Raw genomic sequence first — 13,620 nt, 5'->3', positions numbered from 1 at the left:
TGCAGTTCCAGCATGTCCCTCTGTATCTGGAGTGGGCCCCTATGGATGTCTTTTCCTGCCCACCCCCTGAAAAGAAACAGCCTGAGATACCAGAAGAGGCAGAAAGAGCAAGGCTGGGAGCTGGTAAGACTTTGAGGAAGATGCATGTGTTTGTCTTGTTTTTTCCATAGAATAGTGGTTATACTGTTCCTGTTCTGTTTGGAAAGCCATCTCATCCAGCACTGGATCCTAATTATGCAAGGCACTGCATAAATGGATAGTAGTAGCTGTCCCCAATCCAAATCTCTGACGGACTGAAAACAAGCCAGAACTGATTAAACAAATGGCTTCAGGAGAGCGGTAGCCTTATAGTTTACAGCATCTGTCTTGGTCTGGGAAAAATGTGGTACAGTTGCTGACTTTGCCACAGACTCTTTTGTGACCTTTGGGCAAGTCATTAGATTTATTCTCTTCCTCATGTGAATTGGGGTAGCCCTTCTGTACTTCACAGCAGTGTTGGGAAGACAGAGTCCATTAATGAATCTGGGGCATATGATAACACTGCATTGAGGGCTACTTAAGTACCCAGATAGAAGGGATAGTAATAAATCCAGTAGTTGTGGTGCTTAAAGCACAGACTTGCTCCTCAGCGTTGGCTAGAAAAACGATCTGACACCACAATGTTAAAGCAAATCGACTCTTCCCCCAGTACCAAACTTCATCACAAGATAACACCTTGGCAGCTATAGTCGCCAGTGCTGCAGATATTCCCCACAAGAAGGGGTTTACACAGCTGAGCACATGCCCATTGGACACGTTTATCATGCAGCCCCCTCCTGGAAGGGCTTTTCAGCCTAATTGAGGGGCCAGGCTTAAGAATCCTGGCTCTAATTGAACAATAGAAGCAGGCAGCAGGGCTGGGCCAGCTGATCGCCTGGATGGCAGACCATGGATCTGTGTGTGCATTTATGTGCGCGCCTGTGTTAATTTCAAGCCCGACTGCACGCCTTGTGCGGGTGAATTCCCATTGCTCTTATTGCAAGGACGTGACCTTTTTTCTATATCTTCCCCCTCCTATCCCTGGGGCTTTTTAACATTTCTCTTGAATGTTTGGGTCCTTAAACTCTTTTTAAAACAAATACAGAAGGAGGCTGGATAGCTTTGGGTTTATTTTTAATTGTTTTGCTGGAAGCCTTTTTAAGACAGGGTGAGAGGAAGCTGATGAAAAGCTTTTTTCCTGTTCTGTGCACAGGTCATGAGGGAGTGACAAAGGTAGGGGGGAGCCATTTTATCTCCTTGTAACCAAGACCCTCACCTCAAGATAAAGGGCTTTAAGCACAGGAGCTCCTGGAAAGCTGCTCGGGGCTGATAATGGTCTTTGCTGTCAGCCTTTGGCACTGTGTTTGGGGGAGGGGGCAGGGCAGGAGGCAGCAGTAAATTCCACAGCCTGATTACAATGGAGCTCCTTGTGGCTGTGCGTGACTGCGTTTTATTGTGCTAACCACAGATGGAGGCACCTTCCCCCCCACCATCACCACCTCCTTCTCACTAAATCTTTCCCCTCTTCCAACCCATTTTTCTTTGAAACCAGTGAATTTTCTGCTCAATGTTTGCCAATTTCCAGAGTTTCAACAAGGGTAGAAACACTTAACAACAGCAAAGATAACAAAGGACTCTAAATTCTTCCTACTCTGAAAACATGTTTGTGCACTTAGATTTCATTAACCTTAACCTGAGTATCTGGCTAAGAGCAAGTCTTGAACCAAAGCAGAGATCTTTTTGTATATTGGAACCAGCGCATGTCATGATGGGTGGTGTTTCCTAGTGGCCTTCTCATAGAATGAGATGGCATATTTGGTGGACTTGCCACAATCACAGCTTAATACCAAGGAAATGTATCTAGGTTGGCTTTCCTAAGATCCTGGCTCCTGTTTGTTTGAAGCCAATTAAAAACATTAACCGCCCCCCCCCCCCCCCCATTACATTGTGGGTTGGGATTTAAAAAAACCCCTTATTTGAAGTCCATTGCGATCAGGAGCAAGATTACCATTCACATAACTTTCATTGGTGTGGGCCCAAAGGGCTTCAGTGAGTTTTACATGTTCCTCTGAAGCATCTTGTAGTGGCCACTGAAGCAGGAGGCTGAGACAGGCAGAACGTGGACGTGGAATGCTGTCTTACGGCCGGTCTGCAGAGCACTGTTGGTTGGCATTAGAGGTGCATGTCTTGCTTGGGTGAGGCAGACAGCCTACAGTTGGTGATGGAATATGTGGGGTAGGCAGTAAAGTTAATGGATGGGGAATGAGCAAGCTCAGCACTTAAGGAAATCAGCCTTCAGATAGTGTGGCAGTGGACCATAATACAAACTTACTGAGATGTGGAGCTCTGCTTGGTTGCTCATTGTCCTTCATCTTTTGCTCCTGGAAGAGCAGCTGAAGAGTTGGCCTGCAGTTTGACAGTGACATCCCTGTAAAGGGAAGGGGAGACCATGAACTGCATGGGCAAAACCCTCCCATCTGGGCATGGACATTTCTTGAATTCATCAGTACCTTTAACTGATGCAGGGCTAGCCCAGAGGGAGAGTGTGGGGAAAGGTATGAGTTTTAGCAGATCGTTCTGAAAGACAGGTGTGCACTTTCTAGACCTAGTATTAAGGTTGGGCCCAAGAACGTAACAAACAGGGCCTCAGAGTTCTCCATTCTCCACATGGATTGGAGAAAGCAGGATGTTTGGGGTTTTTTGTTTATTTTTAGTGGATCTGAGGGCACAAAGTTTCCAGCTCAGGTTTTGATGTTATCATCCTGTTACTCATTTTGTGTCCCTTCTCAGCCTGCATTTCCCTTTTGCTGTTATCTTCATCCCCTCTCTAGAAAGCTAGCTTCTTTGGCTGTTTTATAGCTATATTTCTAGCTTCCTTGGCTGTTAAACATATGGTGAAGTTCTTCTTCCCTTTTCCTTTTTCCTTTTTCTTTGCTCTTTGAGGCAGAGATAGGAGGGCTGTATGTTCTACTGATGTTAAAAGGACAACATTATCATTGTTGCCATTTCCATTAAAGCATAAAAGAGCTATTTAATGACAAAGACCTTGAAGATTAATTAGAAGTTTAATGTGTTTGGTTTGGGTTTTTTGAGAGTGGAAAAGGGCTGGGGGAGGGCAAATCTTTCAGACCTTAATATGGTGAGCAAGTGGAATGAAAATGAACAAAAATAAGTAAAGGTCCCTTTCAAATGCATAACTGTTTAAAACATTGTCTCTGACCTTTATGCAGCAGAAGCTGTTCACAGAGGGGGTGTCTTGATGCAGCTAAAGTGATGTTAGCCTTTAAACATCTTAAAACTCGAAGTCAAAGAAGATGCATGCAGTCTTTCCTATGTTGTGCGTTTCAGGTGTTATACTCTAAAATAGTGGCAATAGTTTTGTCTCCGTGCCAGAGATTCTTCAGTAATACACATTGTATTGCTAGTATTAGAGGATTTTGGATGCTGTGCTATCACATACCAAAGAATGATGCTGTTGGACCTCAAGATTGGATTGCCGTCCATGATGCAATGTGCAGTAGTCCTGAAGGGCTGGGCTTCCTGGATGCTACCTTGTAACGCATAGGTTGCAATGCAGCTCTATAGCAGAGCCTCTAACAAAGGTGTTTTAGAAGAGAAATAAAATTATGTTTTTGTTTTCCAATTCTATACTGTTTAACAGTTCTGCTGAGCTAAGTTCAGAGAACCTTGAAAATAAAACCAACTGGATAGAAGCACAACCATTACAACCAGCTGCCTTAAGAGTATGTTTGCTTATGTTGAATATACTTCTCAGTTGTCCTCTTCCTGTTAGTATTGGGACTTTACAGGCCTGATTCCTTTATGTAGAAATGTAGGAGTAGAATTATTACAAGAGATATGATTGAGAGTCTCTGCCAGGACAATCGTGCACTTGGAATTACTGTTGGACTTTCAGGGCAGGGTGGAGAGGTAAATGTAGAACTTGGGTACAAGGCTCAGGTTTGGAAAAAGTATTTCTCTGGGTTGAGCACCATAATATCTCAATGCACAGAGAGCAGTGTGGTGGAATTCAAAATTCAAATCATTTTAAGAGCAAGGCTGTTGTGACATACCTGTGGTCATGCTATTTGCAGTCATGCTTTCAGAAGCACCAGATTTACTTCAGAACTGTCATTAAATACATATATAAGAATTTTCCATTTATAATCAGAGTTTTGACTCTGATGAGGTGAACCAAAACACAATGACTCCCTTTTATGTCCCCAAGTTGGATTGGTTGGCTGTGTGTTGTTATACTTGCTCTTTTTTGTTTATAGGAGCTGAGGAAATGAAAGAGGGCTTGGAAGAACTAGCAGTAGAAGAGGAAGATGAGGAAGATGAAAGTGTTCCAGGATGTACCCTGTTCATCAAAAACCTCAGTTTTGCCACTACTGAGGAAACGCTGAAGGAAGTAAGTAGTGGGTAAGACTAAGAAACTGGGTGTTGCATGCATCTAGCAAGCTAGTGCAGCTGGGCAGGAGTGTCTTGATCAGGGTCAAACAGTGGGTGGGTGATTCAGCCTAGATTAGAAGCAGAGATTTTGTCTGGCTATCAACCTGTCTGAAGTTCTTTTGCTTATGTGTTTTAAAGAAGTATTAATAGTGCTCTAGGTGATTTCCAGCTTTCATCTTAGCTTTTACAAACACTAGTAGAAGGTGTAGTGTACAAGTAAATTGGACACAGAAGTGTGAGGTAGTTTTGTTAAGATTACATACTAAGTTACAAGGGCCAAGAAAAGTAACCAGGGATTCTTATCCCTATGTTCTGGTCTATCCACTGGACAGCAATCTATTTTTCCTGTATTAGGACTAGCAGCCAGGCTGCCACAAGTACCTTATAATTCCTCACATACAGTCCTGCGAGGACTGATGTCTTGGGGATACTAATGAATTGGCAATTGTTAAAAAATAGGTTTTTGTGCCAAGTCAGTGTCCTGGTAGAAACACTCAGTATTCTATAGTGATGATTGCTGCAGCTTATTTTAGTGATAGTACAGTGTCTGGAATAACTAGTTCATGACTTTTTTCCTTTAATAAGTGCTATGAAAACTGAATATATGATTATATGTCTTCCTTGGTCAGTGAATATGCCTGGAAGTGGAGAGAGTTGACTTCCTGTTTCAGTTGTTCTAAAAGAAGCATATTAAAAACTGTATTTTGACCTTAATTGCAAAGAAAATTAAGGAATGTGTAAAACTTTTCACAGACATTTTCCAAAGTGGGAGCCGTAAAGAGCTGCACAATCTCAAAGAAGACAGACAAAGCAGGTACACTATGAATTGATGGTCATTTCTTCTGGTGTTCATCTGGGTAGCCAGTTGCATAACTGTTTGGAAGTTTAATGATTTGTCCAGAAATGCACATGCTGAAAAGCCTGAACCACTTTTACTGGACCTTTATGCCTGTAACAATACTGCAACCCTACTATAAATTGGTTGAAAACAGAAACCAAAATGACCTTCCCCAAGTCTGCATTGCAACATATCTCCATCACTAGATATGCAAAGTCATTTAAGGTCTTCCTCCAAGATTGGGTTGGAAGAGCCGGATTCTACAGGATCACATGCTAAATAGATTTGGTGCCTGTGCTTATCCACCCTGTTCTGAAAGTATTTGATGAATGTCAAAGAGAAGGAAAGAATATCATGGGAGGTAAGGGACGGAGCTGTTTTACAAAGGAAGTATTGGCTAAATCAGCCAGGTCTCTCCCCAAGATATGAAATCAGGTTGGGCTTCACTTTGTAATAAACCACTTTTTGTATAAGGTCAACTGAAGCCTACATGAAAGTGCAGCCAGCTTTTCTTTATGCCGAGGTCATCTTTCCGAAGAGTCTGAACAGTCTAGGCTGGCACTTTTAGTGTTCTAACCTTGTTTTTGTGTGTGATCTAAGGCGCATGCTGTGCGTGGATCTAGGACAGTCTCTGGTTTCACTCCAGTTTCCATGGCAGTCCCTTTCAGTCTTCAAAGAATGACTTCAGTAGCATAGTGCAGTCAAGCTTTGGAAACTTGCCATCATGTTTTCTGGTTTAGGGCCTTATTTATGAGCTCTTGAAATCATGATTCCATGAGTACATTTCTTGGAAGCTTTTAGCATGGCCTTGAGCATTACAAACTTCTGCTGGGTCAGGGAATAATTAAAGGGCTGTAGATCACATTAGCTGTTAATCATTTCTAGTGGAAGTTCCATCCTTCAGTACATAACCTAGGATTGAAAAGAGTGACCATACAGGAATTATGCAAGCATCTGCTAGTTTCGCATGTCTTTCGCAGAGCTCAAAGGCACTCTTGACACGCACATGAAATGTAGAGCTCAAACCAATTGATAAAGTGAAATATGGCAGGTAATACTCTCTGGATTGTAAATAAATCTCAGTCCTTCTTTTCACAGCTGAGACATTTGTACCTCGGTTTGGAAAAGCCCTTGTATGTAATCACTGCTCTGGGCTCTGCAGCAGGAGTAGTTAACTACTTTAAGAGCACTGCATGTGCTATAGCTGTGGTAGGGGCATTACAACAAGATGGCAAACAGGGTTGTGTTGACTAGTGAGACCACTGGAAAAATCTGTGCTTGGCAAGTGGGAATAGCATTACATCTGTAAAAGGCAGATGTTTTAGTTGCATCAATTATCGTGGGAAGGAAGGAAAGCATGAAGTTGAAGACTGTCCAGTTGGAATTGCTGGCTCCCTTTAACAAATCAGTTATGCTCCTGATGTGTAATTCTCCAGCTGCTGGTTTCTGTTCAACTATAGTTGGAGGAGATCAGGCACCATTGCGCTAGTATGCAGAGGCAGCCCTCAGCCCGAATGATTTTTCATCATAAGAACGAGAGAGAATGTATTATTCCCACACAGGTCTCTTTCCACAGTGCCATATTCAGAACTCTCCTGACTCTAGGTCCATTGTTTCTAACCACAAGATCTTCCTTTCTGGCTAGGTATCTATGTGGGTAGCAATTTTTTTAAGGTTCAGTTTACAATAGTTCAAAAAATAGTTTGTTTAGAGACTTTACTTCTTGATAGCGTAACTGAACTCTGAGGGTGCATCCCGATGAGTGCACACATGCAGTTTGTGGCACCACAAACTGCATGTGGTGCACTTGCATCCATTCACTGTGCTGCAGATTTGCAGTGTGGCACCAAAATTTGATACCAGGAGAATCCTGGTGTCAAAAAAACCCAACAAAACCCACTGAAAAAAGCGGTGTATATTTAAGTCACATATTTAGAGAAATGTGGGTGAAACGTTATAATAGCTGACCCTAGACACGAATGGCTGTTGTTTTGGTAAGACATGCATTTAATGTTTTGTTTAATGAGGGTGCTCAAAAACTATGCATGGATTTCCATCACATACTGTTGTACCATGAATTACTTTTTGCATCCTGTTCTCGAGGATGAGGGTTTTTTTCTGAAGCCTGAGAATATCACTTTCTTTTTTTAATTATCAGTGTTTGCTCTAATTTCCAGGAATGGTTCAGGTTTTCATTGTCTGCCATAACCTGTCCCAAGTGTGCTGGTTTTGTGCTGGCCACTATTAGATACTTCTCACCAAAGGCTCTGCAGATCTCAGAACTAGTCTCTTTTTTTTCTGGCAGGCACTTTACTTTCCATGGGCTTTGGATTTGTGGAGTACAAGAAACCAGAAAATGCTCAGAAAGCACTCAAGCAGCTGCAGGTAACAGTGGGTGACTTGAAGTTAAACCCCTTTCCACAGGTGTGGTGGGGAAGAGATAAGCCATGAGGCAGAAAATCCAGCCAAGCTTGTTGGGGCTATATGCAGAATAAATGACATTCAAATGGTAACATTGCTGGCATGGGTCAGGGCCTGCTCAAAGGAAGATCATGTTGCTGGTAGTATAGTTGGCACTGGCAAGGCACCATTTAGGACAGCATGTCTCTGCTTTTCTAGTGCTGATCCAATAACTAGGTGGCTGAAAATCTGGAATCTTGCTGAGTAAACTCATGAAATTGTACAGTTCCATTGCACACTCAGCATATGCCCAGGTCACAACAAATTATGGGATAAATACTTCTTAGCATTTGTAGCACTATTAAGCCACAGAGCTCAAAACTTTACAAAAGCAAATTTGGAGATTATTTGAAGGCTAGGAAGACCACCATCCTCCTCTAGCTGACCTCCAGTGTGACAAAGGGCTTAGATATCCCTATGCACTCCTGATGTAATCATTCCCTCTAGGAACCCCTGGGTAAATTTCTGTGGTCTGTGTTATGCAGGAATTAAAGTCAGATGATCAAAGTGATCTTTATCATTCTTAAGAACCCATGGATCCATTTTTGTGTATGGGGTGAGCAACTAGGGAACAGAAGCAGAGAGTAGACATATTAGACTGAAGTCAGGTAGAAGGTAGGGCAGGATGGTACTTTAAAGACTAATTTGTTCAGAGAAGTGTAAGTTTTTGTAGGTTACAGTCTACTTTGTCAGATGCTATGAGTGGACTATTCTCGGCTATAGCGTGTGAATACTTATTTCTTTCTGAATGAGTTAGTCTTTAAGGTGACACCTTGTCCTGCCTTCTAGGAAACAGAAGGATGTAATTTCTCCAGTGCAGCAATAGAACCCCAGTATTCTCATTTCAGTGCCCTGTGGCATCATGTACACTTTAATCTAACAAGCTCCTATGTTGATTTGGCCCAGAAGGCAAAGTGGCTTTTACCTTCAGAGTTTCATAGTTGGTAGGGTTGGAAGGGACCTGAGCAAATCATCAAGTCCGACCCCCTGCCATGGCAGGAAAAAGTACTGGCATAAAACGACCCTGGCGTGGTGTTCATCCAGCCTCCTCTTTAAGATCCCCAAAATAGAAGCCAGCACCACTTCCCTTGGAAGTTGGTTCCAGATCCTAGCCACCCTGACAGTGAAGCACCACCTCCTGATATGTAGCCTGAATCTACCCTCTGCCAGCTTGTGACCGTTATTCCTGGTCACTCCTGGTAGTGCTCGGGGGAACAGGGACTCTCCCGGTGCTTGTTGGTCTTCTCTGACTAGTTTATAACAGGCCACTAGATCCCCCCTCAGCTTTCTCTTGTGGAGGCTGAACAGGTTCAGGTCCCTTAACCTCTCCTCGTAGGGCCTGCCCTGCTGCCCCCTGATCATGCGAGCGGCCCTCCTCTGGACCCTCTCCATGTTGTCCACATCCTTCCTGAAGTGCGGTGCCCAGAACGGGACGCAGTACTCCCAACTGCGGCCTGACCAGTGGTGCGTAGAGGGGGAGGGTCACCTCCTTGGACCTGCTCGAGATGCGTCTGTGGATGCATGACAAGGCACGGTTGGCCTTCCTGACTGCATCCCCACACTGCCGGCCCATGTTCATCTTGGAGTCAATGATGACTCCTAGATCCTTTTCTGCCTCTGCACTGACAAGAAGGGAGTTCCCCAGCCTGTAGATATGGGGCTGGTTCTTCCTCCCCAGGTGCACCACCTTGCACTTGTCAGTGTTGAATCCCATCCTGTTCTCATCCACCCACCCCTGTAATCTGTCTAGGTCCGATTGCAGCCTATTCCTCTCTTCTAGCATGCCCACTTCTCCTCACACCTTAGTGTCATCTGTGAATTTTAACACGGTGCTTTTTACCCCCTCCCCTCCTGTCCAAATCACTGATGAAGATGTTGAACAGTGCGGGCCCGAGGACCGAGCCCTGGGGGACCCCCCTGCCCACATCCCTCCAGGTCAAAAATGACTCATCCACCACCACTCTCTGGGTGCGGCCCTCCAGCCAACTAGTGACCCATTTGACTGTGTAGGTGTCAACGCCACAGCCCCCTAGTTTTTTAATGAGAATGGAGTGAGAGACAGTGTTGAAGGCCTTCCTAAAGCCCAGAAAGACTATGTGCACTGCTGCACCTGTGTCTAAGGATTTTGTGACCTGGTCATAGAAGGGCACCAGGTTGGTCTGACAGGACCTGCCACTGATGAACCCGTGTTGGGTGCCCCTAAGCATAATCTCCCCTGCTGACCCCTCGCGAACATGCACCAGGATAAGTCTCTCAAAAAGCTTACCCAGGACAGGTAAGACTGACTGGCCTATAGTTTTCTGGGTCCTCCTTCCTTCCTTTTTTGAAAATGGGAACCACATTGGCCCTCTTCCAGTCTTCTGGCACCACACCACAACACCACGTGTGCTCATAAAGCCGTGCCAGGGGTCCCACAATGACCTCAGCTAATTCCCTCAGCACTCTGGGGTGGAGGATCATCAGGACCTGCTGATTTAAATACATCCAGTCCCTCCAGAAGTTCTCTGACTAGGTCCTCACTGACCCTAGGCCTGGATGCGTGTCCCCTGGGACCTATGGGGGTTCCAGTGAGGGGGGTGACCCGGTCCCTGGTCAGAAAAATGGAGGCAAAGAAATTGTTAAATTTCAGTGGCTAGGTTCTCAGGCTTCTACAGGCAAAAACTAGAAGCTCCCCTATTAGTATTGCCTGCAGTCAGCAAATGAGATTTTATTCAGTCTACACCCACTAGAAAATGAATGCATGTTGGGGTAGGAACTGTCTCTCTCAAAGATTTCACAATAGAAAAGATGAAGGGTAAGAATAGAAATAGTGGTGCAGAGAAATGAATTACTTCCCAGGGTCATGCAGTGCTAGAGTTTTGTGTCTTGACTTCTCATTCATTGCTCTAGGCATTACACTAACTTGCTTCCCATCTGTATTATATACCTTTATCCAGTTTTGGCTAGTGGATGGCAAAGAGGTTTGTGGGGGGAAGATGGAAAGGAATACTACTTGCATAGGAAGGAGAATTAAGTTGTGTAAGCCATCTTTCTCTATTCTGAATGTTCATATTTTTACTTTGTAACTTACATTTTTAGGGTTGTATGGTGGACGGCCATCAGCTGGCAGTGAAAATCTCTGAGAGAGCCATCAAGTAAGACTCTGATTATAGTCCTGCTTCTCTAGGTGCCAGTGAGCCTTTGAGCAACAGTGACCACATTTCATTGCCAATTAGTTTTTTTAATGACTTCACTGTGTGAAGAATGTAGTGGCTGCTGGGAGTAGTTTTTTAATTCAGGTTGTGAATACATATTTAGATGACGCACTGGAATCATCCTGATTTACTGAGTAAATGTTTTGGGGTTTGTTTGTTTTTTACACTCTTTCAAATGCTTATGTGGGAGTCATCAAAATAGTAGTAGTGTTACTCAAGTACATAGCCTAATGAAAGGAATTGTCACCTAAAATTTGATTTATTCCAAGTAGAAAATAAAAAGAAGCACTGAGTTTTAGGAGAAGGTTAAGCACCACTAAGTGAATAACAGATTAACTCTGATGAAGTCATTTAATTGAGAGAAACAGGCCAAAAGGTAAACTAGATTAGAGTATTGAATAGGGGCTCCCAAAGTATAACTAATGATCTTCACTGTAACCTTTTAAAGAAAAGGATCTCTTTCCACTGTTACACTGGTCTCCAGGCAGGTGATATGTTTCTGTGCATTGTCATTGGTGTTGAGATGATCTTTGGGCTGTGGGACTTTGTTTCAGAGCACATTCATATCACTGCTTGCTTATGAGTTTTGTGGGGGCACTGTAGCAGTCCTCACATCAAGGGCTGAAGGGTTACCATCTGATTCCCAGCTCTTGCTGGCTTAGCAACCATGCCTAGCAGTGGAATCAAGTGATTTCATACAGTAGCATGAAATGTTCATGCTATTTACAGCTGATCAAAGAGAACAGAAGTGAACTTAATGTAACTGAAGCGGAGGTATCAGCTCTGCTTCAGTTACGTTAATGCAGCCGACGTTGCAGATTTGTCATGGGTCCCAGATTTGAGTGGCTCATGATGGGGAATGTTCCATGAGGAGGGACCTACTTAAATCATGGGGGGACGAGGGGTTTTCGCAGCCCACTTACAGCATGCAGTGCTGATTTTGCGGGCACTTTACAGTGGTCCTGCCCCTTGTGCTGATTGACAGAGAGGTCTTTGGGGGAGGGGAGTGGAGGAGGGATGAGACGACAGCCTCCACCTTGATTGGTGGCTGCCCTTCATGCCACCCTGCCCCTTGGCTCTGATTGGCTGAGAGGCCCCAGCAGGGGGAGGAGGAATGAGGGAATGGCCGCTATCTTGTCTGCTGCCCTTTGTGCCTCCCTGCCAGGCAGCACCTTCCCCTCCCAGCAGCATGAAACTCTGGCTCTTACTGGGGAACCAGCATTTGCTTCTTTATTAAATTGAGGGGAGGAGGGGGGTTGTTGATTTTGCAAATTTCACAAACAATCCTGGATTTTATGGTTTTTGTGAAATCTGCGAAGGCATGAATTAAGTAGGTCCCGACCCATAAGTTCTAAAATCGTGTAGTTCCAATTTATTGGGGAAATAAGACACTTAAAAGTAATCACTCTTGAATTATGGCATTGAATCAAAACAATGTTAATGGCTTCTCCTGTGTATAAAAGCCTTTTCCTTGACTTATTTCAGTTTCAGTTCAGGTAGCAGGGTCAGATTTTTCGTTACTTCAATTAAAGTTGAAAAGCTTGGAATCAGAAAGGTAGGAGAGGATGACATCTGTTAAAGGAACTTGAAGGACCTGGGGTTAGGTTTGTTGAAGGTATTTAGATGCCTATCTGCATTGTTAGGTTCTGAATACCTGTGAAAATCTGGTCCATCATGACCAAAAATAACCTGACAATTCAATAAGTACAGCAAATATGTCTTTGTTTTAAAAAAATAAGTTTTAAATGCAAAGTATCTATTTTCATAAATTTACTTCCCCCCCTTATATATTTGTCATGTTTACAGTATTTTTATATAACTTTTTTGGCATGAATTTAACACCACCTATGCATATTTTAATTTTATTCCAATTTCCATTCACTTTGCACTTGACATAAACCCTGATAAATAAGAAGTGTTAATCGGAGTTTTCCAATTTATTACAAAATTAAAAAGTAAGAATCTTAAATAATTGCATGTTGAGGTATGAAACTGCTTAACTAAATACATTTGAGTTTAGTATAGGAAAACCCAGATTTGATACGAGAGCTTCATTTGATACAACAGCTGCAGTTACCCCCAATATGAAAGAACTTTTTCTTTGAAAAATAGCTAAAAAAGTACAAATGCTAGACAAGATTTGAATCTGTGTGTAAATAAGAGGGGGTGGGTTTTAAAACCTGCTGATGGAAATCATGATTAAAATCAGTCCACTCTGCTGTCTAGTCTGTGAGTCTTCTGGACATGCAAATAAGCATTCATTGAACACGTCAATCAGGAAACTAGACAACAGAAAGTCTACATTCTTAACCTAGAAGGAACTGAAGAGCGAGAAGTCTATGATGTGTTGATCTGTAGAGAGTAACTTTCTCATTTCTCTTTTGATTTACTAGGTCTACTGTGACTTCATCCCGTAAAAAACAAATACTCAAGAAGCAAAAGAGCTCCAAGATCTTAGTCCGAAATATCCCATTCCAGGCTACTGTGAGGGAAATCAGAGAGCTTTTCAGGTAGGTAAACTACCTCCATCTTATCTACAGAGAGGGGAAGTTATTCACTGAGGCTTGCTTTGATGGCTTTTAGCAGGTGACTTTGATATCTGAGCACTGGTGTTGTGGGATTGTTGGGTAACTGAGTCTAGCCTTGCATTTATCCTTG

The 13,620-nt window shown here is 43.3% G+C and overlaps 1 protein-coding gene across 1 annotated transcript in view; it reads left to right on the top strand.

Moving 5' to 3' along the window:
* The window catches only part of RBM19 (RNA binding motif protein 19), a 128,241-nt gene that overhangs the window by 27,119 nt on the left and 87,502 nt on the right, over positions 1-13,620 (top strand). Inside the window, exons 16-21 of the mRNA XM_090063204.1 lie at positions 6-123; positions 4,296-4,429; positions 5,224-5,284; positions 7,614-7,693; positions 10,847-10,902; positions 13,356-13,472. Of these exons, the coding sequence (XP_089919330.1) occupies positions 6-123; positions 4,296-4,429; positions 5,224-5,284; positions 7,614-7,693; positions 10,847-10,902; positions 13,356-13,472 (566 nt within the window). The remainder of the gene's footprint in view (positions 1-5; positions 124-4,295; positions 4,430-5,223; positions 5,285-7,613; positions 7,694-10,846; positions 10,903-13,355; positions 13,473-13,620) is intronic.

The sequence above is a fragment of the Crocodylus siamensis genome, chromosome 9 (assembly GCF_052110815.1).
Source record: "Crocodylus siamensis isolate JL-2025a chromosome 9, ASM5211081v1, whole genome shotgun sequence".
NCBI lineage: Eukaryota > Metazoa > Chordata > Crocodylia > Crocodylidae > Crocodylus > Crocodylus siamensis.
Note: the sequence above shows the minus strand (reverse complement) of the source record. Positions and strands in the feature narration are given on the sequence as shown.